The following is a 24,487-nucleotide window of genomic DNA, read 5'->3' as shown; positions in this document are numbered from 1 at the left end:
CTTCAGGATCAGCAGTTTTCTTTTATTTCTTCAATGTTTGGCCTCTCTTCTAAGCCAACGTCTACTTTGATTGACCATCCAAGGGGTGGATTAGAGGTGAATTACCCTACAGTAACTCAACAGGTAACATTCATATAAAGAAAGAAAGACTTCAGTGACCAGAAAAGAAAATCCGAAAGATAATGAACGATTATGTGAAGACTCAAATTACAGCACTGCGCCTGGCAGCCACACAGTACCCTATTGTTGATCATTTGTTCCCTAAGTTATTATAAAATGTGTCAGATCACAGATAGGCTTCTTTGTGAGCACCGGGCCCCACAGTGCTGTGCGCTTTGCTTGCTGCCTGCGTTTACACAATCTGCTCTTTTCCTCTGACGATTAATCTAAATAAATCCCCGTAAATCCCTCTCCTCGCCCTCCCTTTCTGTGTTTCTGCATGTGTCCTTCAAAAAAGAAAAATCACAACACGGGAGGGTGAAAACGAATCAGCCAAACACGCCTTTTTTGTCGACTCTCCTGCTGCGCATCAACACTCTCATTTCTAACCTCACATGACACCCTGATTCCATCCCCAGATCCCCCTTGCGCGGTTAACACCCTACATTGTTGTGGCCTCAGTGAAACAATGGAGGTGGGACAGAGGGCGGAAGGATGTGGCTGAATGCCTCAGCATAAACCCATGGAAAAAAAGGGTCTGCAGTCACACTTTCCGCCAATGTTCTTTGAAAAGTAACAAGTACAACCAGGAGTCACTCATGCACTCCACTGTCATAGACATGTATCTGGTTTTTGAGGATGAGATCATTCTAATGAACAGGAAAAACCGAAGGAAGTGGGTTTACACAGGCTTTTCCTATCAATTTCCTTCATACATTTCCAACTTGTTTTGGTTTCATAGCATGAAAAGGATAAGAAAAAAGAAAAGAAAAATACAATAAAATAAAGAAATAAAAAAAATGGGTTTGAATCCAAATGGGGGCGCACACGTTCCTCATTGAGGGAGCGCGTGGAGAGAGGATCTTCCATGTCAAATCTCGTTATTTAGAGTGGAATTAGATGAACCACAGAGCTTTAGATTATTAAATGTTGCCATTTACGGCTACAAAACAGGCTCAAATAACGCAATGTGGAATTGCCACACTGCGAACATCAGAGAAAACCACAAACAGTTCTGATTACTAGCTTATCTAAGGAAATTTGCCAAGTTACAAATCCTGATAAAGCAGTAAAGTTTCCTTTAAAACCTCTACAAAATAAAAGCATCTCTGCTGAGCATCGCGGCTTCACTAAAACGCGACCAAAACTAAAAGGCGTCACTCGTTACAAATATATAATCTAGTTCAGCGGTGCTCTCAAAGCAACATTTGTGACAGTTCTTTTCTTAAAAACAACAATCTGAAGCTTTTATTTTGAAGGCTGCTTGTACTGGTCTCCGTCAGAGCTCCAGCTTCACACGCAGCTCGCTGCTTAGCGGAGTCACAGCCGTGAAAGTGGCGGAGGCGGACATTGTTGTGGTAACAGTCCATCTCCGGAGGATGAGCACAGATGATGATGTACATATTTTGAGCGGTGAGCTTTGTTTGTTATTTATTTTTTTATCTAAACAATGAATCTTTTTTAAAGAAAAAGGGGGGTAAAGCTGCTGCGCCGTGCGGACTCCTGCAGCCACCGGAGTTCATTCAGCTGAGGCGAGACAAGCACAGCCCGATGAGACGATGCCAGCGGTGTAGAAATCACAACATCTGCAGGGTGTGCTTGGTCAAGCCTCCGTGGACTTACCGGGCCTTTGTCCAGAAAAGCCCACGGAGCGGCTGTTGCCTTCAAAAAAAAAAACTGCGCGGGGAGGAGAAATAAGGGCTGCTGTGCTCCCGGAGGCCTTTGGAGAAAGCAGCCTGCTGCTGAGAGGATGACAGATTGACATTAATAGGGGCTTGCGGTGCGTTTTTCACACACGACCTCATTAAGGCGTTATCCACGGAGAACAGCACAAAAAGGGACTGAAGTCACAGCCTTGGAGATAAAGACAATCTAAATAAAGACACCACATGTTTCTGCCTTGATTTTACCTCCGGTGATCAAATACATTACATCTGGATTACAGCGGATGCATGTGTTGAGCATTAAATATAGCCACATCTCAGCGCTTTTAATAGATTCTCAGGTACCCATAGGTGTCGTTTTTTACTGAAAGAAGAAAAAATGGGTAGCGAAGGTGAGATAATAAACAGAGAACTGTCAAAGATGTCTGACGAGGACTTGCTGGCGTGCTCCAAAGAGGAGCTGGTGAGCCGGTTGCGTAAAGAGGAGTCAGAGAAAATATCGGCTCTGATCCAGCGCGGTCGGCTTATCAAAGAGGTAAATAAACAGCTGCAGGGACACCTCCTCGAAATCAGGGAACTGAAAGTCATCAATCAGCGCCTGCAGGAGGAGAACACGGAGCTGCGGGACCTGTGCTGCTTCCTAGACGACGACCGGCTCAAAGTGAAGAAGCTGGCCCGGGAATGGCAGCTGTTCGGGCATCACGCAGCCAAAGTGATGCGGGAGGACCTGGGCGGGTACTTGAAAAAGCTCGCTGACCTGGAGCGCATGCAGGACGGGCTGGTGAAGGAGAATCTGGACCTGAAGGAGCTGTGCCTGGTCCTGGAAGAGGAGTGTGTGAGCAGGAGTGACTCCAGTCCAGGAGGTTCCACCGAGCTGAATCTGCCCTGCATGGTGGCCCGGGACCTGGGAGATGGGAGCTCAAGCACAGGCAGCGTGGGAAGCCCAGACCAGCTTCACCTGGTGTGCTCACCTGATGACTGATGGCAGGTGTGTGTCAGCAGCTGAGGACTGGAGGGAGACAAAGGTGCTCTGTCAGATAGTACAAATTAATCTGGAGGATTAAAAAAAAAAAGCATTAGGGCTTTCTGAATGCTGCAAAGATTTGTGTGCCACTAGACTTGAGACTCTTTCCACATTTCAGGACTTTACAAAGACATTTATTAGATGTTTGCCAGATGATAACATGTCTAAATTTTACAGTGTTTTTTCTAAAGATTCTCCTGAAAATTCTCCTTTTTCAGTGGTCTGTTGTTGAGAAAAAATGGGACCAAAAAAGTGGGTCACATATATAAATTTATCTCATGCACTGGATTAGCCTACACTGGTAGAAGCCTTTTTCTCAATTGCACTGGACAGCGTTATCTTGGATCTTGAAAACACAGATCTAAAGATTCATTTCAATCCAGTTTCGAGCCATATTTAGTCCTCTGAATTCCAATAGCACTGAAACAAAGGAAACTATTTGATAATTGCTTTTTTTGCTAATGATGTGTAATATTTTATGCACTCTCGCTTCCTCAGGACAGGATTGGAGTGCCATGTGTGCATGATGATTGTCACCATTTGTAACAAAGCCTGTGAAGCAGCCTGACGTGAAGGCCCTTTAGGTTTCCTGAGGGGTGGGGCTGCTGAGAATAATGTAACACGTGCAGACCTACACACTCACTTTGGATCAGGCATGGTAGATGTTGTTGGACCTCACGCAGAGCTGAACTGAAAAATAAGTTCTGTCACTATTTTTAAAATTCAACTGGAAAACTCTTTGTATCAAACTGGAAGGTCTACAAGTTTTGGTTGATTTTTATTCTGTTTAAGCCGAGCTGTTTAAATTCTTTTTTTTTCTTCTTGTCTTTGTTTTTTTTAAATGAAGTTGTTGCTGAATTATCATAAGATTTGTTAGCTTCTTCTTCTGTAACTCATGCTTTGTATTTAATCTGTAACATTAGGAGCAAACTTAACTTCAGCCCTTCTTTAATCTTGATTTGTCTGTATTAACTAGCTTTACTAACCAGTTTCAGTTTAAACCATAGCACCTGGATTACAAGAGGTTTATTTTGTTGTTAGCTGTTTATTGGTGGGCTATGCTCGTAGTGCACTGAAAAGCTTTAAATACAGTGGCTATGACACTCGGGGCTGTTCTGACCTTTCTTTGTGTATTTGCCTTGCAGAAAACATGCATTTAACATGACACACACGACAAATTGATTTCTGCATTTGTTCTGACCTTCGTGTCTGAACCAACTGCGCTTGATTGATGCTGCCTTCATGCCACACTGACTGACGTTATGGATATTCATCAGTTTTATTTTTGGAGCCCTATTTGCACAGTCTGGAGAGCTGATGGGGGTGGAGGGGGGTGATGCTTTTACCCACTTAGTGATGCACAGACGTCCTTTGACAGCAGCGTACATACAGATTTTTTCTCCCTCGTGCTCTCCAGCTCTCAATCTGACTCTTGTTCCATCTCCGCCTCTCTGCCTCGCTCATCCCATTTTAGCAATTCAATGCTCTCTGAGCCGTGTATGTATTAGCAAGAGATTCACTTCATTTTAGGGTAACAGAGGCCACAGTGTTGAGAGTGGAGGGTCAGAGAGTGGCCAGCAGAGTTTGTCAGCGCATGGTGCAGTAATCAAACTCTCTTACTCGCTGCCACTAATGATTAATTCTGTATTTATTACTGTGTCAGGTATTTTCTCAATTAACTGATATGAAGTATGGCCTTAACACCCAGAGTCAAAGGGTAATGTCTTCAAAGTATTGGATTTTTTCTGATCAACAGTCTGAAGATGTTAAGATCAAAGACCACAGAAACCTGGAGAAGCTGCAGTCCAGGGGCGGAGCCAGGCAGGGGTCTGGGGTGGCACTGCCCCCAGAACCAATAATGAAGCTTATTGGGGGGTTCTTCGCACATAATCATAGGAGTTAAGAAGTAATCAGACACAGCTGGGTATAATCTTAACAATCAATTAATGTTTATCAACAGTTAAAAAATAATTAAATTAACAACCATTGCATATTTCTTTTAAAATGATTTAAAATGTGACTGTATACGAGTCTTCACAGTGTACATGTCTACATGTGTGAAAACCTATTTCTGCCACTTAAAAAATAATAAATAAATGAACAATTTTTTCATCTATAAGTAAAAATGCTGTGTTATTACCAAAAAATTTGAGTTGATATTTTGAGATAAACCAAAATTTTGTCTTCGGATGGCAGAAAAATGTTGATGGTGGAAAGAAGCAACTCAAAAATTTTAGTTTTGACCTAAAGACAACTTTCCATCAATTTGTGTTTCATCCCAGTCTAAGTTAAAAAAAAAAAAGTGTATAAAACTGTCTGACTCCACCACTGCTGCGCCTGGAGAATATTCAGCATTACTGCTCAATTAAAAAGAAATTACTAGAACATTAAACTTCAATCAGGCAACTGATCAATGAATCGAATCCTCATTTCAGTCGCGTTGTCACGTCTCATTTACATTTCTGAATCTCTTTCACACATTTCGAATGATCCAGACAATCGACTCTGAGTAATCTGCTGTTTTTCAGATGATTTTCAGTCACAGTCTCTTGCTTATTTTGCCAATAACTGTACACCATTTCTCTTTGCACACACCTTTGTTCTTTATTATCTGGTTTTTTTCAAACAAAGACAAATTTAAGGCACTGCCCTCCAAACAGTTCATTTTAACAGAAAACATAAACAGTACCAAAAAATATATTATATTCTCCATAATAAATATGTGATTATATCATTTATAATAACTCCTATGGCCCAGCCTTAGTGGTCAGTAATTTGTATAAAGATAATATTAGGGTTCTGAAAGGGTCCACGCATAAATATGGACCTGTTAGTTTAAGCACTCCGTTTCCCTTTTTGAGGACTTTCACAACACACTGTAACAATATAGTAACTCATCAAAGGGAACATTATAATGTATTATATCTAATAATATATGATTAAATGGAGTTATCACAGTTATGTGTACAACGTTTGTATAATTAGAGAATATAGTCTGCATGCAGTGCTTTCGCAATAAACCTCAAACACACTCATTCTTATTTTATAACTCTGAAAATTAGAAATATAAAGACTTTATATTCTTATAAAAACTAAAAAAAGTGTAACATTCGTCTTCTAATAATGCCACAGATTTGCATATTATCTAAGAAAAGCATCAACTTTCTAAAGAAATCGAGCAGCTGCACGTTGCTCGTTTCGAAATGATAAGAGCCGTCGTTTTCACTTCCATCACATTTCCTTGACATCCTGCACTGTGACTGCGCTGAAATCAAACTTAGTGTATTGCCAGGAAGGCAGGGCCGTCGATTACAGTGAGAGGATGGTTGGTGAGTGCAGGGAGTGATCCGACTGGTCACCGCTGCTGCTGCTGCGGCGATGAGCTATCCCACAGGGCTGTGGGGCCTGAGACTGCTGGACACTTCCCTGGTGTGATGTAACGTGGGATGTGCTGGAGGCACTGGTGTCTAAAGAGGCAGAGGGGTAGGTGAAAACTGTGCCAGCTGTGAAGGACATGATAGAGGGCGTGGAGAGAACTGGGGTGTGGAGTGACTCTGATTCAGTAGCAACAGCAGAGGTGGTTGATGTTACAGGCTTTGTGGGGATAGTTATCCTTGGTCTGGGCTTCTCCAGCTTTATGGGTGGTTTGATTGAGGGTCCAGGACTGCAGGAGTCCGCTGGCTCTAGTTTGATGGCTGCCAAAGAGGAAATGGATGGACCTGAGTCAGAATCCGAATCAGAGTCCTCTATTTTGCAAATGGGTCGGTGAGCTTCCAAGACCAGTTCAAGCTTCTCTTTCTCCTTTTGTAGTTCAGCTATTTCCTTCTGCAAGCGGGACTTTTCATCCTCCAGCATGTCTGTCTCCTACAGCAGGAGAAAGACAGAGTTTGATTCATTCATGCCTGACTGAGACCAACACCTTACATATTAACATATTACATATTACATATACTATTATATTAAAGATCACTCACAGTTTGCAGGGAATCTGTCAGCTCCCGTCTCCGATTGCGACACTTTGCTGCTGCCAGTTTATTCCTCTCCCTTCTTACTCTGCGCCTTTCGACTTCTTCCCGAGATAACTGAAGAGGAGAAGAAAAATTACTACAAAACATGAAGGCGGCCTAAACTCCTGAACTGGATTAATCCGGCTTGTTTTAGGCAAACAGCTAATTTCAAAACATCACATGCACAGTGAAATTCCACCACAGGCAGCATGACACAGGTGAAATACTCCCACCATGTGTGCACACTGACTCATCACAGCCATGGCAGCTGCAGGGTTGAAAAGCGTCTGGGCTTTTGTGCCTTTGTAACACCCGAATTCTGACTTCATCCAACATTCTACTGAATAATTGCAGTTAATCCAACATTTCCCGCCCTTTCGGGGTGATGAGTCACGCTCAGACCCCTAAAGTGACTCAGGTGTGAGTCACAGAACATGACTTGCCCCTATGAGTCACATGACAGTCCACTTCCTGTTCAATGAATTTACAACTTTATGACGAGGATGTGTGCCAAAGCGTGCCTGGGGAAACGTACAGAATTATACTGTGTGTTGGAAGTCAAATGTAAAGTTACTTTGAATGGAGTGATGTTTCTATAGTAAGAAAAAACTGATAATCACCTGTTAATTTTACTGTCAACAAAAACTCAGTAAAAAAACAAAGGAGAATACAACAGTGTGTGTTTAACTCCAGTGCTGAGAAAAAGATTTAAAAAACATATCTTTAGATTTTCTTCCTATTTCTCCATACATCTAGAGGAAGTGGCACTATTGTGTCACAGAGAATTACAGGACATTACGCACTGATTACACAAAAGTGATTGAGCCACACTCCACACCTCAGCATCCACACCACATTCCCTCGAGGGAGAATGCAACTTCCAAGAGGGCTCATTCACTTGTTTCTTAGTGGAAAAACAAAAAACCCACAATCATTTGTGAGCTATGTGCTTACATGTTCATCATTCCTGCGCCTTGTTGAAGATGGGCTGTTTGCAGAAGTTCTTATGACCCCTGTCCTGAGAAGGTGAGACTGGGAAGGTGGTGGAACCAGTGGCCTCGCCCCTGGGTGGACTGGGTAAGGAGGTACTGGTGATCGCGAAGGGCCTGGTGGATGCATGAGAGAGGGCTGGACCAGCCACTGGAGGTCCTGGTTGCTTGTGATGGCATTGAGGCTGGGGATAAACTGACTGGCCCCTGCCATTGTAAACTTCTAGGGAAAAAAGAAAAATAAACAGTTTGAAAGAAGAAGATTTTATATAATGAAATATTCACGATAAGTAACAAGTGCAGGATTAAAAGTGTAAACTAATATTATTGCGTAACTATTATATAACCATTATTATAAATATTATTATTTTTTATCTATTACTTGTACAACTAAACTAAATTACAGTGTGATGATTTAACAGCTTTAAATTTGTATTCCTTAATGTTAGCTAGAACATTTTTAGTTATTTCTCAAAACTTTAACCGTATTGTTCTTATTTGACCCCTAACCTTTTACCCAGTTCAGTCAGTGACAGCACACCTACCTGCTCCTGATGTGTGGCTGAAGTGCTGGTGTTTCCAAGGGAAGCAGGGTTTGTCCCAGAGGTGCCTGTGTACGGTGGGTTGCCTCTTTCTTGACTCCCAAAGTTTCGATACATCCTCTCTTTCTCAGTGAAAAGAAAACTGAATCCAGCTGTGGCTATATAATCTTCCGTTCTCACGAAACTAAGTGGTTGAGTCTTGTGTTTTAATTCAAATAGGGGGCAAGCCCACCGACTTGCGTATTCGGTAGAGTCCAAAGAAGTCTTCAAGGGGGAGCGAGGAAAGAAATATCTCCTTGTTTTTTCCCCAGTCGTCCAAAAACCTTCGAAAACAACTTTCAGCGCTCACGGTAGTCCTCAGTCGTACATCCAGGATCGGAAGTCTGGGAATGATCGTGAGGTTGTAAACTCTTTAAGCAGCAGTATATGCACACCACGCCCCTCTGTACTTACGGGAAATAGTGTTGTCTGGAACCTCTCACGAAATTCTCCACGTGTCGTGACGTCATTTACCATATTTGGTGAGAGTTTCCTCCAGAGACTAGTACAGGGATTCCTCTCAAAGACAGCCCACACCTCGTGCTCTGAAACTGGCGCTGTAGTGATTTCTCTTATCTGGAGGAGGCTTAAAGCACTGGGTAGACTTTATAACTGAAAGCCAAAGCACGGAGACTCTTTGTTTATACTGCAGTGAAATTTGTACATGTTATCAGTACAAGGGTAACCAGTTAAGGGTTGAAGTTTGAAAAAAACACACACACACGCAAACAGATTGCTCAGTGAGAAACCCTGAGCAATCTGTTTTTTCACACTTAAAAAAACACTGATCTATTTTTATTGATGTGCACCTCTATTTCCAGGGATTATGGAAAGTTTAAGACATTTCTGTTTAGAAACAAACATGAAACAGTGACTAAAAGTATCAGTGTGACATAACTCCCCGCCTTATCTCCATTAGAGATAGGCTAAGGAGCAGGTGGTTCTTGTATACCTCTTGGTAATTTTCTTGGGCTAGGAAATCATGTCTTGTTCCATGTTCCCATGGGCTTGGGAACACCTCACTGTTCCCCCAGAAGAGCTAGAGGTGGCTGTGGAGAGGTCTAGGCATCTCTGCTTAGACTGCTGACCCAGTGACATGGACAACCAGGAGAACACTAATGGATAGGTGGATTAAATCAGTCCAGCCTGCTGCTACTGATACTGGTGTAATGATGTGGGTGATATTTTCTAACTGAACATCATATAAACACCACAGTATAGTAGTGAGTGTTGTTGCTGACCAAGTCCATCCCATCCCTGACCAGCGTACTCATCTTCTGATGGCTTCTTCAAGCAGAATAATGCACCTCGTCACAAAGCTCAAATCACCACAAACTATTCTTCTGAACATGAGTTCACTGTATTCAAATGGTTTCCCCAGTCAGCAGATCTGAATCCAATAGAGCACCTTTGGGATGTGGTGGAACAGGAGATTAATAAAACTGTTTTATCATTAAACTCAATGTAAATTAATACTTGCACTTTATTTTTTCTGTAATGATCTCTCAGATTCCTTTTGTTTAAGATAATTTAACTTGATTTTACACTTTTTTGGTTGATGTTTTTTTTTTGTTTTTTTATATGTTATGTACTACTCTATTTCCACTTGTATAAACTGAGTTCTTACACCTCATGGGGATTCAAACAGCACATTTTTCAACTGAAATCCTTCAATATCCTTGAAGATAGATTAGACAAGTTTCTAGAAGTTATTTGAACATAATTTAAGCATATTCAGTAACAGTTTAAGGATGCTACCTAAAAAATAACCCTAACAACAACAAAACAAAAACTCTATGACAGAAACCTTTACACAACAGGGGTAAACCCTACTGCTGTCATCTTAATAACACACAACTGTAAGCTATAAATTTTCTGATAAGTGAAACACATTTTTATATCTTATATATAAATATATTTGAAATGTGTCATGTATCCTATGGGGTTAGTTGGCGGCACTTTTTTGGCTGCCACTCTCACTTTTCTAACCACATCAGTGTGCATGCATGCTTGTGGATATGAGTCAGTCAAACGGCAAAAAACTGCTTGCTTACTTACTTCACCACACATTTGAACTTCTGTTTTTTTACTTAAAAGGATAATATAGTAGGAAACAGCTTAACAGACTGGCATAGAGGGTCTGGACAGTCTCCTAGATGCCTTAGAGGAGGTGAGTAAGAGGAGGACGTTAGCCAAGTTACCCTCCCCCTGCATCGCATGGCACTGTGGATGCCCTGAGCAGCTCCTTTAGCAGCAGACTGTTACAGCCCCCATTTTATGCACAAATTTGAAAAAAATTATTCACTTTTAATTAATTTACTTTTTCTTCCTGGCCCTTGTACTGCTGTCACAAATGAACTTCTCCAGTGTGCGATCAAATAAAGTCTATGTCTATCTCTAGCTAGTAAAGATTTTAAAAAGAAATACATGGTGTAGAGCTGGTAAACGTAGCATGTCCCAGCAGCTGCTGACCTTGCAGTCCCTGGGGACAGAGTTCCCGGCTGCTGACTGTTGCATCAGTTTCTCATATTACCAGTGCTTGCTCCAGGATCAGTATTTTTCGAGGTTAATTACAAAGACAGATAGCTGTCTACTTGAAAAGGTGTGTTTTGGGGAGAAAAAAGAAAAAGTATGCGTGTGTTTCTGTGGCCAAGAGAAAAGAGTGAGAGAAAGACACTGAACATTGAAGTTTGGATTCAAATTTCATTTTACCAACAGTCTGTGAACAAAAGCTGAAACAGCCAGACATTTTACAGATTCAATACCTGTTGCTCAATGACACATTTCAATGAGCGTAATGTTTCAGATTTTTGAAACTACACCCTGTAATAATAAAGACAGAAATCACTGTTTATGGTGTCATATGGGACAGTAGGATAAACGTGAGCGTCATGACTAAAGCTTCAGGAATGCAGTGATGACACACCTGCAGTAACTCTGCTGGGACATGCCACAACTTGTCTGAACTTCTTTTTTCTGGCTGATTACACCTTCATTCATCAGCTGGAAGTTGTTTGTTTTGTTTGTTTGTTTTTTGTTATTTTATCAAGACAAGTCTGGTTTATTTATGAAATAGATAAACATCAGTGTAAAGAATGGAAGTAGTGCTTTGATGTAACATTTTTTATTCTTAGTGTGAGTGAAGCCTGTTGGTTTCAGTTTTACTCAACTTTTCCCCTCTAAAAGTTAGGGGCAAGAGGGGAGAGGGGGGAAGTGTAGATTCCATTTCAATTTACTCATCCTGAAAAAAAAACAATATCCACACCCACCCACCCACACACACATCCCACACACACACATCCCACATACGTGCTTCACAAAGTATAACGCTACTGTCATGCAACTTCAATTTATTTGATTCAAAAGATGTTGCATTTTACACCCATTTAATTTATGATCACGCAGTATGAAGCAGATTATCTTACCGTAATCGTGCCATGCGTGTGCCAGGACAGTATTGACAGTGCCAGCCACTGTCTCAGGTCTCAAATAAAGATGTGAGTGGATATAAATATAACACTAATGCAAATTTCTTGCTGTGAAAATAGTTAGGAATATTCTTTTTTTCTGTGTTGTAAGCCTGAAATTTTAAATAGAAAATCAAAAGATTAATATTTAAAGTACAAAGTAAGTGGTAAGAAAGCTGATAAGCGGTATGAAATGGGTGGCTATGTAGCAAATATAATTAACTATTAAAAGATTAAGGACTACTGGCAAAAAAAAAAATCTGTTAGTGAAAATAAAAGTATGTTGGTGCAGCTGATCCAAGTGGAAAAATATCTAACTCCTTAACCCGGTTATGCTGCCCTGGAACAGAAAGAGGGCTTTTGTACTTTTGTTTTTATGTCCTTAGGAATGGATTACATGACAGAAGAGTTCCTGTCATGTAACTGAGATTAGATGAAGACATTTCATTCTGTTCATTTTCCATTTTCTATGACTCAACAGTTTATTAGAAATTCATGATACACTTAAACCTTTTTGCACAAAAAGTAAGACAAACAATTTGGAGTTTATTTGGGTTTTTTTTTAAGCCAATTAGGAGATCAAACCCATTTAGGATCAAATTAGGCTACATGCTGCCCAGGAACTAAGTAGTTTGATGCGCCTAGTTTTGGGTGAAGAGTATCAAACCTCTGGCCTGCCAAGGGATCTAAAGTAGGCCACTTAGTGTTTTTAGAAAATGAGAAAACTGCAGATGAGGAAGGCTTAAAATTTGGGACTTTACATTGTATTTTGTCCTTAAGCAAATGGTTCAAATAATTCATGTTCAAACCTCTCGATGATGAATGATTTGGAGTTATTTTTGAAAAAGAAAAGAGGTTATTAAGTGATAGTTTTAGTGATGCAGCCCACTTAGGATCAAAGTGGGTTGTAAAAAAGGAGCAAGGCTAACAGAAAAGGTAACGCACATATTTTGTTAGCAGCAGCTGTTAGACTAAAAGTTAAAAACAAATAACTTTGAAGAATCTAAAATACAATGAATCACAGTTTTCTTAATATCAGCCCAAGTGCAATTTGAAAAACCCCAACAAATGTTTGGCTTGCATTTAATGAGATCATCTTAATAAGTGAGTAACTAATAGCCATGAAGCAATGACTCAGTTTATAGCAGTGATGCTATTGAAACTGCTCCAAAAATTCCCAACAACCAAACAACCACATCTGACACATCAGAAATGAAGTATAACAAATACCTGTACATACATTTTAGTCATAGTAGTCAGTGGCTTCTTCAGTGAATATACCAGGCTTGGTAACATTCTGAATTGAAATAATTGTTTATAACAAATATGTCTTGGAAAGGCGGCTCTGGGGTACATTAAACACATTATATAGGCTAGTGTTTATTTATTTATTTAAAAAATATTTCAGGCTATTTGCATTTAATATCTCCATGAATTGGGATTTGATAGTTTTACCTATTTTGCATATCTCTTACTGAAGCGTAGATGAAACAAATACAACCAACATTTTCTAAACACATAAAAATACCTGGCCTAATAAACCCTGATGAATTAGGTTAACCCTTTACTTGGTTTATTTATGCTGAATTGTGTTTATTACACTATTTCAACAGATAGCAGGACAAAAGTGAATACATCTTCAAATGAATACAAATGTGTAGGTGGCTGGCAATCCATTAAGTCATTAGTATCACATATTTTGATGGAAAAATTTTATTTGGCTTTCAGAGGAAAAGTGATGAGATTAAATGCAAATAGAAAGTGGGTGATACAGTTTCTCCCTTAGTTACCCAGTCTCTTTCGTTCATCCTGTACCAGCATGTGTAGTTTTGAGTGTGGTTTTCTTTGCATTTCCATTTAATCATGCAAAGGTCTTAAGTCACCCCTTATTTTATCATATTTTGTTAGGAAAGTATAAAATAGGTGCAGCGATTTATTTTCAACACCAAAAACATAGATGGAATTACAGAATAAAAGGCAAAAATAGAGTTTGTACAAATCTAATGAGCTTGAAAGTCAATATTTTGTATGACAACCTATATTCTTCAACGCAGCTTCTTGAAGGAAATTCAAAGCTCTACTTTAGATATCGGTTGACTTTTGTTCTTTTCTCTATCAAGATGATCCCAAACGGCTTCAATAATGCTGAGTTCTGATTTGGATCCAGAACTCCATAGGAAATGCTCGTACCAATTTTCAGTCCAGTTCTTGTATAATTAGGCATATTTCAGCTTTTTCTCTCTGTTTCATTTCCTCCTAACAGCCACCCTTTGACTGAGACCATTTGCTTTGGTGATGACTCAACTGAAAATGTATCTCTCAGGTCCTGTATCAGGTCTTCGCTGGATTTTATTTTCTATTTCTCAAAGACATTACTTTTGGATACTGTTCATCTACTCTAGATATTTATTTATTTATTTATTTATTTTGCTTCTTCTTTTGTCCTCCACTCCAGTTTCCTCAGATTATTTTAAGGACGGCACTGCACACCATGCAGAGATATGACACATTTTCAGCTAATAGTTTTTTGGGAATCACTTTGCTGGTGCAAAAAATTGTTTTACGCCTGCCAAACTGTGATATATTTGGAATATATTTTCATAGATTTAGTTCAGCGGTTCTGGACTCAAGATCAGAGTTGGGCAGTAACACGTAATCCAATTACTTTTTTCACGTAACGAGTAATGTAAGGGATTACTATTGCAAAAAAAGTCATTAGATTACTGTTACTTTCCCGTAACCACGCTGCGTTACTGCCTTACTAAACCGTCGCGATGAGAGGGCCTCGTGACAATGACGTAAGCGCGTGCAACGTCAGTGGTAGCAACAGACGTGTGTAGATAAACAATAGATGATATGGAGTGCGGGAGAGAGTACGACCATGCAGCGGTTAAAGTGTGGACATACTTACATTACTTTGAGTTTGATTCCATAAAAAGTTAAAGGGGTCAAAATAGATTTAAGAGCGACAGGACTTAGTGCCGCTGCATCTATGATTGTATTTATTTATTTTGCTGTGTTTTGCTTGCATCTATTTGAAAGAGCGAGTGTAAACACAAAACATGCAGAAAATAGGTTTAAATGTTAAAAAAAAATTTCAAGACAAAGACAGTTGCATATAATCTATTTTTTGCTTAATGTGTTCAAAATTAAAAGGTTAAAACTAATAAAACAAAAAGAGGCTTTCCATTTGATTCAATTTTATATGATGGATTATGCATAAAAATAGAATTGGGCTGAAAGGTCTACTGCTTTATTACGTATTCAGCTTGTGTATCATGTTTTTAAAAAGTAACTAAGAAACTAATTACCTTTGAAAATTAGTAATCAGTAACGGGATTACTTTTTGGAGAAGCAATCGGTAATTAGTAACTATTTACTTTTTTCAAGTAACTTGAACAACACTGTGTGTGTGTGTGTGTAAGGACGGATGGCTCAAGACTTTTGCACAGTATTGTACTTTTTACTCCACTGCACGTTCCGTTTGCTAGCTATTTTGCATTATTCCGATTTTTAAGTTGTTGCTTCCTGAAAGTAACTCAACATAAGGAAAAGAAACACTCAACTACTCCTATTATGAACTGTGTGCTGTGTTGTGTACTCTGCCTTGTACTTACACCGTTTCTGCCACGCAGGCACACTGAGGTCCACCAACCGCAGTGGATGGGTGGGATCTACAGTCTCTGATAGCCACGTAGCTAGCTACCAACGTTAGCTGTGTAGGTAAGTGCTCTTATCCTCACAATTTTCTTTAAAAATTGAAACAATATATTTTTCCCCAGACCAGACAGACTATTTGGACATGTTTAACGCTACTGCTAGAGCTTCTTATATCGGCTCCCTTGTTCTGCCTAGTTTGAGCTAAAAAGAGGATGATGTTAACTTAGCTAGTTTGGCTAGGTAGCAGCTGGTTAACATTAAGTGGAAGCAACAGCAAGTATGTGTTAGCAGCGTACCTAGCAGGTGTTAGAGAAACGCTAGTCCCTTGTAACATTTAGGGTGTTAACCCAATGTCAGCATTAACGTTAGCGTAATGCACAGAGATTTAATGCTAAGTAAGCAGAACTGTTGCTAACGTGTCATTGTCTTTATTTCAAGCTAACGTCAGCGAGTGTTACAATGGACTTGCCACATCATGGGTACCGAGAAAGTAAGTGAATCACCATGTATTGTTGTATTTGCAAAATTTTCTCAAATATCCTCACTTCCTGTTTTTTTCTGGTCACACAAGGTTCACCAAACTCAGCTGGTTGCTGTCACGTAATCAAACATGCCAGTTTATTTGGTACACTTACGTGTCTTGATGTAGGTTATAACTGTTATATGATCGCATAGTGCTACATACGATTACCGTATACACTCACCAGCCACTGTTTTTTTAGGTCTGCTTTGCTAGTGCAGTTTGCTGGCTGAACTGGCTCAATTCTGCGTGGCACAGATTAAACAAGGTGCTGGAAATGGTCCTCACAGAGTTTTCTCCATGTTGATATGATATCACCACACAGTTAGTGCAGATTTGTTGAGTGCACGTCCAGGACACTCTGTTTGTAAAAAGATGGCTATGGTCAGGAACAATGCTTACTTTAAACAATGTTGAGTTGGCACCAAGGAGCCCAAAGTGTACTCAGAAAATATCATCACCACCAGCATGAACCATTAATACAATATAGGATGGAGCCATGGTTCATTTTATTTACACTATATTCAGATACTACCATGAGAATAGCACATCTTATTGTGCACCTATAGATGGAGGGTTGTTTATCTTGGTAAGTGGTGTTTTGAGTTACTGTTGCCTTCCTTTCAGCATGAAGCCATTCAGCCAGTCATGTCTGACATCAACAAAGCAATTTCACCCAGACAATTGCTGCTAACTGGATATTTACCCTTTTTTCAGACCATTCTTTGTCAACCCTAGACATAAGCAGCTTCTGAAATAGCCAGATGAGCCCAACTGACACAAACAGCCATGACATGGTCAAAGTCACTTAAATCCCCCTTCTTCCTCATTCTTCTGCTAATTTGAACTTTAACAGGTTTTCTTGACCATGTGTACCTGCCTAAATGTTCTTAGTTTCTGCTACTTGATAAACTGATTAAATATTTCAGTTAACGAGCAGTTGAACAGATGTACCTAACAAAATGGCTGGTATAATTGCTTTGACGTAAGAGTATCATGCAAGGCAAATTAAACCCAAAACAGGAAATTGCTGTAGGTGGGATTTTCTATTGAAAAATGATGAGGAACACTGGTGGGACTTGAAGCAATCCTGCTGTATCTCAGGAGATTTGCATCAACAAATCATTATTACTGGAGCTGCAGAAAAAGTAATGAAGGACATTTATGTTTATTAGTGTACGTCAAATGTCGGGTAAAGCAAAAAGGATCAATTTGTTGTGTGGGCATAACCACACAAAACCAACTCAAGACATTGAAAATTACTGAAAGACTTACCTGTCTCTACCTGTCAGGCTTCAGGCATGTCAATGGGCCTCAGCCTAAGTGCGTCATTTGTTGTGGGAAGTTAATTACTACTTAGAAAAACACTTCCTTCTGAAAAAGAGCAGAGGATCTTAACAATATACAGAAAGGACATTTTTTGGATTGTGTGAAAATGTCTAATGAGGTTGTGGATCTAGGTTGGATACTAGTGGAGTTTAACACAAAGCAAAAAATAAAAAAACAACTAAAGGTGTCATGCCCAGAAGTGCTTTTGGCTTGTTCTTTAATGTTGCTTAGGGAAAAGATGTTCCCAATTCCTCTTGTGTACTTTACTACTAACTAGGTGTAAATATTGGAGGACTTTGAGGGTCACTGGGAAATTAATATTAATATTTTAAACAGGCACTTGTATTTTTTTTTTTATAGATTTTCGCTTATTAAGCTCCTTGTTATATTTAGATACTCTTTTACTGTATTTCATTTCCATTCTTTCTATTAAATTTGACTCTAATTTTTATCTTATTGGGCTGTTTTTTGCCACTTTTTATTTTATTAAGCCCTTCTTATTTTAAGCTATTTTCTTATAGGTTGTGTTTTAATGTTTTGGCTGTTGTAAAACAATCCTCTTTTTTTAAATGAGGAAAGGATATCTTTTCTTATTATTTAATCACGTGTTATCTTGCCCTCCACTAAAATGCCTCTCTTGCTTTGAGAAGTACTAAATTGTGATCTCATTAACATATTATAGTGGATTTCACTGTCAGTGGTTAATAAGTGGCATGCCTGAATGTTTCAGTCAGTTAAATATTAATGTTGTCATACTCTCCGTTTACCCTCCTGTGTCCATTTTTCCACAGCTAAGCCGAGAGCTCGTGCAGCCCCCACCGCAGGTGACTCCGTCCTGTTTGAAGACACTAGCTCAGCAGCTCCTGCAATGAACAGTCAGGGGTATTACACTTCTGGGTACAATATGGGAGGACCCTCAAATGACATGCAAGGAGGTGGTGGGATGAACAACCTCTTTGCTGACCCTATGGCCAATGCTGCGATGATGTACGGCTCCTCCTTAGCCAACCAGGGGAAGGATATGGTAAACAAAGAGGTGAGTCTCCTATTTGGGGCCGTTTGAGACTTGATACGTAGCACCATATGTGACTGAATGGAAGATAGGGTGCTAACCAAGGGACTCGTAATTAAGATCAAGATCTGGACTGGTAAATGGTCCAGCTTTAAAGCTGCCACACATTTTTCTCTGTAGTTTTTATTTTTTTGCTATTTATTAATTTGATCTTCTGTCTTTTGTACCTCTGCTGAGTTATTTGTTTTGCCATATTTTATTTAATTTTATTCAATTACTGTACTTTATTTAAGCTCTTCTGGTATAGGTTGTGTTCAGTGTTTTGGCATCTATAACACAGTAACCTCCCAACGTCTGGGATCTTTTAGGATATTGGTTCTAAGTAGGACTAGAGTATCTTAAATACAGCACTTTTGTTTTCAGCAGGGACAGAACTAATGCACTCTCCTGTGTAGATGGTTATTTTTGTTCTGTTTTGTTTATTTGTTCCCTAAAGTGTCCCTGCTGTTGTTCATAAGTTCATAATGTATTTCCCACCAACCCACACGAGCACAGAGATGAGTTATTTTTGTTGACACAGGGGTAATGTGTCCTGCTTTCCAGCTACTCTCCTGTACTCTGAAACATTCTGGTGTTAGTCATATCCAAAGCCATTTCACGGTTGAAACTGTAATGTGTTGGGGTTGCCATTTTAAATGACATGTTTTCCATCAACTACACTATTTTCTGCTCTGCTTTTTAATATTAAATAAGAGTTGATGATTGTCTTAACAATTTGGGGGGAAAGAGCAATTTAAAAACATGCAGCATATCAATAATGAAGATGTTGTTTTACTGGTTTGGCAGCTTTAATGCACAACATGCCAGAATGATGCATAATGCTGAGAAAAGGAACAACCTCTTGTAAAAATGATTATGACTCCACTGTATTTATTAGTTTTGGCAGCCTTTCATGTCTGTTTTTGTTAATATTTGCATTTCCTCTGGCTTTCAGATCAGCAGATTCATGTCTGTGAACAAGCTGAAATACTTCTTTGCTGTCGACACCAGATATGTACTGAAGAAACTTATGATCCTCATGTTCCCTTATACACATCAGGTAAGCTCTGAGCCTTCTCAGAGTCAACATAAGGGAGACTACATGACATTTATCAAACTTAAGACTGCATGATAATTTTCTCTGATATGTTTTGAAACACACATCAGACACTTTATCACTTCTGCAGCTTCATTTTTGAACATTATTATGCTCTGACTACTTGTTTGGGTATAAAGACACACTGAGCTCATTCAGTTCCTGCACAGTGTAACTTACTCAGATTGTAAATGTGACACCACTCCAAACAATATGTGCCTTGATAATATGCAGCCTATGCAGGATGCAGATGTTCCTTAAAAGACCAGGATCACATTGTATTTACAGTTAACTGCTATGTAGTGATTATAAGCTGCTCAAAATCAACAATAGGGACAAAATGGGACACCACTGCTTTGAGTCTCACAAACATCCAACACCCGAGACACAAGAACTGTAGCTCATTTTCAGGTTATTCCATATAGAGTACCCTCTAAAAACATATGTACACAGACTGGCAATTCCATTTGTTTGTGTTCACAGACACACATCTGTTTGTTTTTCACAATGGTCAACATGAATTGAAATTGCTATATTTTGGTAAGAAGCTTGTGTCTTCAATACGTATATCAGCTTTTATGTGTCACCCTGACAACCACAAAAAGTTTTAAAAGATATGGCAACCACTGTATTTGAACCCAGAGCTTTTTATGAACCTAACCAAGTTGTTGTCCATGAACAAACCTAATTGAATCGTTTATAATCCTAAACATAAATCGTCATTTTGAATTAAGAATGTGCTAAAAATAATCCTAAGGAAACATAAAATGCCATCATGTCTATTGCTGGAAATGAACTTTTTGTTTAGAGAGGTAAAATGATGCACTCCATCAGTCCATCCAATGCAAATATGGGCAGGAGTCAGTACATGTGAAACTGGACAGATGAAAAAGGTATTTAAGAGCACAAATGCAAGGGTGGGAAAACGCTATTCATGTGCATAAATCAGTAGATTAGAAGTCTTTACTATGATAAAGAATAGAAGTCTCTTGCACAGTTAGAACCTTTTGGGGAGGTGTTTCACTGCAACAACACAAAGGTGTCTCAATTTGGCTGTTATAAACCAAAAGATTTGGCTTTTGAGGTTAAGGCATTCCCATAAAAATTTCCATTCAGGAGTCTTTGAGTGTATTGTCTCTACTTTTTAATGTCTGTGGTTAACAGTGGATTAAAGTTCACTTTGGACATCATCCTGCTGCTGCAAATGCTGAGCTAAAACTGGCCTACTACTGCTCGATTGTCAATTTTAAAAAGCTGCAGTGCTCTGCTTTCCTTGTAATTAAAACAAGCTGACTTGGACCTAAATTTTTTTTCTTCTCTGGGGGTGATTCATGTCGTATTTGTGTTTTGTATTTGTGTTTCTTGGCAGGATTGGGAAGTTCGTTATCATCGCGACACTCCACTGACTCCAAGACAGGATGTGAATGCATCAGACCTTTACATACCAAGTCAGTTTCATGTACACACAAAATCATTCCAGGCATAATGTTTTGGGATGTTTGTGTAACATATTAAGTGGTTTTTTTTTGTTTTGTTTTTTTTTTGTTTTTTTTTGTTATTCAAATCTTTTAGCGATGGCTTTTATCACCTACATTTTACTTGCTGGAATGGCTCTTGGCATTCAAAAAAGGTGACTAATCTTTCTTCCACTCATTTGTTTTATGACTCACAGAGAATCGGTGTATGTGAGATAAGCCAAATGTTGACTTTGTGTGCAGGTTCAGTCCAGAGGTCCTCGGCCTGTGTGCCAGCACTGCCCTCGTGTGGGTCATCATCGAGGTCTTGGTGATGTTGCTGAGTTTATATCTGCTGACAGTACACACCGACCTCTCCACCTTTGATCTCATCGCCTACAGTGGATACAAATATGTTGGGTAAATAAATCACAGATGCACATATATTTGCAAAATGATTCTTTATTATTTAGAAATTATTTGCGAAAGCTTCTTCCAGTCATGTATTGTTTTTAAATAAATCATGCTGAATTTACTGAGGGAATGTGTCTGTTTATGTCTTCGTCCAGGATGATCTTCACAGTGTTGTGTGGCTTGCTGTTTGGCAGTGATGGCTATTTTGTGGCGCTTGCCTGGTCCTCCTTTGCGCTCATGTTCTTCATTGTGAGTATTTTCAGTCTGTATTGACGGCATTCTTCAAATCTAAAGTTTATAAGTTTGATGCACTGGAGTATTTACATTTCGTCAGTCTAAATGAGTTGTGTTTAATTGATTTCCTGGCCCAGACTGTAAAGTGAGTCACACTGCTACATCTATTGTCTGATAATCTTTTTTTTTTTTTTAAAGAAAAAAAATGCCCTTATTTTATTTCTTGTTCCTTTTTCCTGTGTTATTTAATTGTCTCTTACTTCACCGATACTTAGGCACAAAAGACAGTACAAAGTTCAAATTTTGTGCGCTCCCCTGCCGTTTTCTCTTTTTGCAAAGCCGTGCAGTGGGCTGAATAAAATTCCAGGCGGACTGCCTAACAAGCAGAAGAGCCCCGGTTCAATCCCAGGAGGAGACAAAAATCCCATTGGGTTGCATCAGGAAGGGCATCCGGCATAAAAACTGCCAAATTAAACATGCAGTGCTTACCCGCTATGGTGACCGCTGTGAATAAGAAACCAGCTATGTAGAAGGAGTAGCTTCTTTTTCTCACACTTTTAAAAAGAGAATGATAAATGGTAACGAATCATGCCCCTTTTAAAAAATATTTTCAAAGTTATGTTTTTATCATTTAACTCACTAAAACTACAATTAATGGAAAAAAAGAAACAATACCCAAAAAAGGCAAGAAAAAGCAGATTAGTAACCAACATTTACATTCATGCAGAATGCGTACACATCCATACATTTTTCAGATATTTGTTGTTTTTCCAGTTTATCATGTGATGGGGTGTTTACTTTAGTGGCACACTGATTTTAAAGCTCTGGGTCTGTATTGATATTTGAATTAATAATAGCTGGTGCCAGTTTAGCCTTATTGAGTTGAGCAGGTGACTGCATGCTGCAAGGCTCAATACAGCAGGCCGCCTTCAAGTCTAATCCGGGACCTTTTGCTGCATGTCATTCCCTACTCATGTCAAAAGTTGAATGAGTAATAGTAGTAGCAAAGACTTAAAGTATGGGAACAGCTGATGCAGAGAATTAGTCAGCAGAAACTCATTAAAGATACTATCAGTTTGCATAAAGGTTAAAGCTGCTATCACACATTGGTAAGTATTGTCTTTGACGTGCTGTTAGACACAGACTGAATCTGCTTTCAATCTATGTACTTCTAAAGATTTTCCTTCTTCCACAGGTTCGCTCTCTGAAAATGAAGATCCTCCCCTCGCTGTCCTCGGACTCTATGGGAATGGGATCAAATGCCAAACCTCAGCTCCGTCTTTATATCACTGTTGCATCTGCGCTCTTTCAACCAATCATTATTTACTGGTTAACCTCTCACTTGGTCAGGTGACTGTGAGGTGTTCAATAGCCTATAGTCCAGGAGTAGTGGACCCCAAAAAAATGTGGTTGTGAGTGTTTGTATACCTGCCTTTATACGCTCTTTTGTCATTAAACTCAAAGCATACATAGATGGTGTTGAGTGCAGCGTGCACTGAGCTTGTTGTTGATTTAACAAGAAAGTGTGAAACGGAAATTGTCTCATCCACCGTAACTGTACAGAACTCTGACAGACGCTTATTTTTTGCCACCTAACCTTGAACAAAAGGGCTTTCACTGAGAGATTTGCTTGATCAGAACCGATATGGTTCAGATCTACTTTTGTATGAAGGCTCGCAACATGCTTTTCAGTATTGACGTTGCACACATGATTCCAGTAACATATTTTGTTTCAACGGTAATGCTGCTGCATTATCTCCCTTTCTTCTGAATCCTCTATTTTATTTATCTACATTTGACAAAGCACGACAATGTTTGGATTTTTCTAGAAAAAATAAATATATTTAGCTTTGTGTACTGAATTCAGACTGCTTCTTTTTGCTTTTTGCTTCAAGTCATAACAGTATAAATGGCAATGTAAGGTGTAATAGCCTACATTTAGAATTCATTAATTTTACTAGAGGTTAAATTAACCTTCATTAACTCAATTATGCACTTGACTATAATGGTGTTACTTGAATTGTACTCAAGTATTTTGTATCAGCTGCGGTGGCGTCCACTCAGTAAAGAAGTGAGCAGCTGAAGGAAATTGCCTTCTCTTTCCATTTAGTGCTAATTGAACCGTACAGCAGTTAGTTTTACCTTAAACCGGGTGTTTGGTTGACATTTGCAGATTCAAAACATCCAAACCTGCATTTGGAAAATTGCTGCTAAGACATTAATGCATAAATGAATAATTACACAAGATTTAGCATGTTATATAACAGTAAACCTAACTAATGTTGTTTGAACCACAAATTCCTGAGATATCCTCAGTATGTTAAAATTCCAGAGCACTGTTATTCTGCCCGTGCAGAACATGGAGACAAGTAGTGTAATATAATGTAATTGTTGGCATTAGATTCAGATTTATTTGTCCTTTTGGAAATTCCATTTGTGCCTTTTATCAAATGTAATCACAACAGTAGAGACCTCACAGTTACCAACAATAAAGACATAAATGGCAAGAAAGTTCTGCTGTAACATCACCAAAAAGCAAACGACGATGTGTAAGTGACACCCATATCACACTACATCATATACTCTCACCTGGATTTGTTTTACAGTTATACTACAAGTCCCCTGGCCACAAGATGTTGGCAGAGGTTGGACCGTGTACTTCCATGCTAATGGTAGTAAAGTGAATCCACCATGAACAGGCTGTGATGGATCTCTGAGGATGTCTCATCTGTTTTTCAGTACTCATGACTCCTAAAGTTGCTAACATCCAATCTTACAGCCCGTGTTTACAATCTTATTGAGTTTGTAATTATTAACTATGAAAAATGAAAAATACCA

At 39.2% G+C, this 24,487-nt stretch overlaps 3 protein-coding genes across 9 annotated transcripts; 2 read left to right on the top strand and 1 right to left on the bottom strand.

Moving 5' to 3' along the window:
• Positions 1-1,488: 1,488 nt before the first annotated feature.
• ccdc85b (coiled-coil domain containing 85B) lies at positions 1,489-3,953 on the top strand. Its single transcript, XM_026144202.2, has one exon. It carries the CDS (start codon positions 2,203-2,205, stop codon positions 2,803-2,805), a length of 603 nt encoding a protein of 200 aa, XP_025999987.1. The 5' UTR covers positions 1,489-2,202; the 3' UTR covers positions 2,806-3,953.
• A 1,472-nt stretch (positions 3,954-5,425) lies between these two features.
• On the bottom strand, positions 5,426-8,730 carry fosl1a (FOS like 1, AP-1 transcription factor subunit a). Of its 2 annotated transcripts, none has more exons than XM_026144177.2 (4): positions 8,389-8,730; positions 7,809-8,066; positions 6,822-6,929; positions 5,426-6,711 (listed from the first exon to the last, which is right to left on the bottom strand). In XM_026144177.2, the coding sequence occupies exons 1-4, from the start codon at positions 8,500-8,502 to the stop codon at positions 6,157-6,159; spliced, it is 1,035 nt and encodes a 344-aa protein (XP_025999962.2). In that variant the 5' UTR covers positions 8,503-8,730; the 3' UTR covers positions 5,426-6,156. The 2 variants fall into 2 exon arrangements, with proteins under 2 accessions (XP_025999962.2, XP_025999973.2); XM_026144188.2 differs by having other exon boundaries at positions 7,809-8,063; positions 8,389-8,648.
• A 6,022-nt stretch (positions 8,731-14,752) lies between these two features.
• Positions 14,753-23,511, top strand: yif1a (Yip1 interacting factor homolog A (S. cerevisiae)). Of its 6 annotated transcripts, none has more exons than XM_080307948.1 (10): positions 14,753-14,786; positions 15,527-15,614; positions 15,990-16,041; positions 18,192-18,436; positions 19,407-19,511; positions 20,917-20,995; positions 21,120-21,177; positions 21,266-21,421; positions 21,571-21,664; positions 22,845-23,511. In XM_080307948.1, the coding sequence occupies exons 3-10, from the start codon at positions 16,011-16,013 to the stop codon at positions 23,001-23,003; spliced, it is 927 nt and encodes a 308-aa protein (XP_080164074.1). In that variant the 5' UTR covers positions 14,753-14,786; positions 15,527-15,614; positions 15,990-16,010; the 3' UTR covers positions 23,004-23,511. The 6 variants fall into 6 exon arrangements, with proteins under 6 accessions (XP_080164074.1, XP_080164077.1, XP_025999921.1 ...); XM_080307951.1 differs by lacking the exon at positions 14,753-14,786 and adding an exon at positions 15,293-15,342; XM_026144136.2 differs by lacking the exon at positions 14,753-14,786 and having other exon boundaries at positions 15,508-15,614.
• Positions 23,512-24,487: the final 976 nt, after the last annotated feature.

This window comes from Astatotilapia calliptera, chromosome 2 (assembly GCF_964374335.1).
Source record: "Astatotilapia calliptera chromosome 2, fAstCal68.1, whole genome shotgun sequence".
Taxonomy (NCBI): domain Eukaryota; kingdom Metazoa; phylum Chordata; class Actinopteri; order Cichliformes; family Cichlidae; genus Astatotilapia; species Astatotilapia calliptera.
The sequence above is the reverse complement of the archived record's forward strand: the minus strand, read 5'-3'. Positions and strand labels throughout refer to the sequence as shown.

What these genes read in the sequence shown, in the direction of transcription:
- ccdc85b (XM_026144202.2), top strand. Translation starts at nt 2,203, where the DNA reads ATGGGTAGCGAAGGTGAGATAATAAACAGAGAACTGTCAAAGATGTCT.
- fosl1a (XM_026144177.2), bottom strand. Translation starts at nt 8,502, where the DNA reads ATGTATCGAAACTTTGGGAGTCAAGAAAGAGGCAACCCACCGTACACA. An exon ending in CAGCCACACATCAGGAGCAG is followed by an intron (nt 8,067 to 8,388) that starts GTAGGTGTGCTG and finishes TTTTTTCCCTAG; the next exon opens with AAGTTTACAATGGCAGGGGC. An exon ending in TGACAGATTCCCTGCAAACT is followed by an intron (nt 6,712 to 6,821) that starts GTGAGTGATCTT and finishes CTCCTGCTGTAG; the next exon opens with GAGACAGACATGCTGGAGGA.
- yif1a (XM_080307948.1), top strand. Translation starts at nt 16,011, where the DNA reads ATGGACTTGCCACATCATGGGTACCGAGAAA. An exon ending in ATCAGACCTTTACATACCAA is followed by an intron (nt 20,996 to 21,119) that starts GTCAGTTTCATG and finishes CAAATCTTTTAG; the next exon opens with CGATGGCTTTTATCACCTAC. An exon ending in GCTCTTGGCATTCAAAAAAG is followed by an intron (nt 21,178 to 21,265) that starts GTGACTAATCTT and finishes CTTTGTGTGCAG; the next exon opens with GTTCAGTCCAGAGGTCCTCG.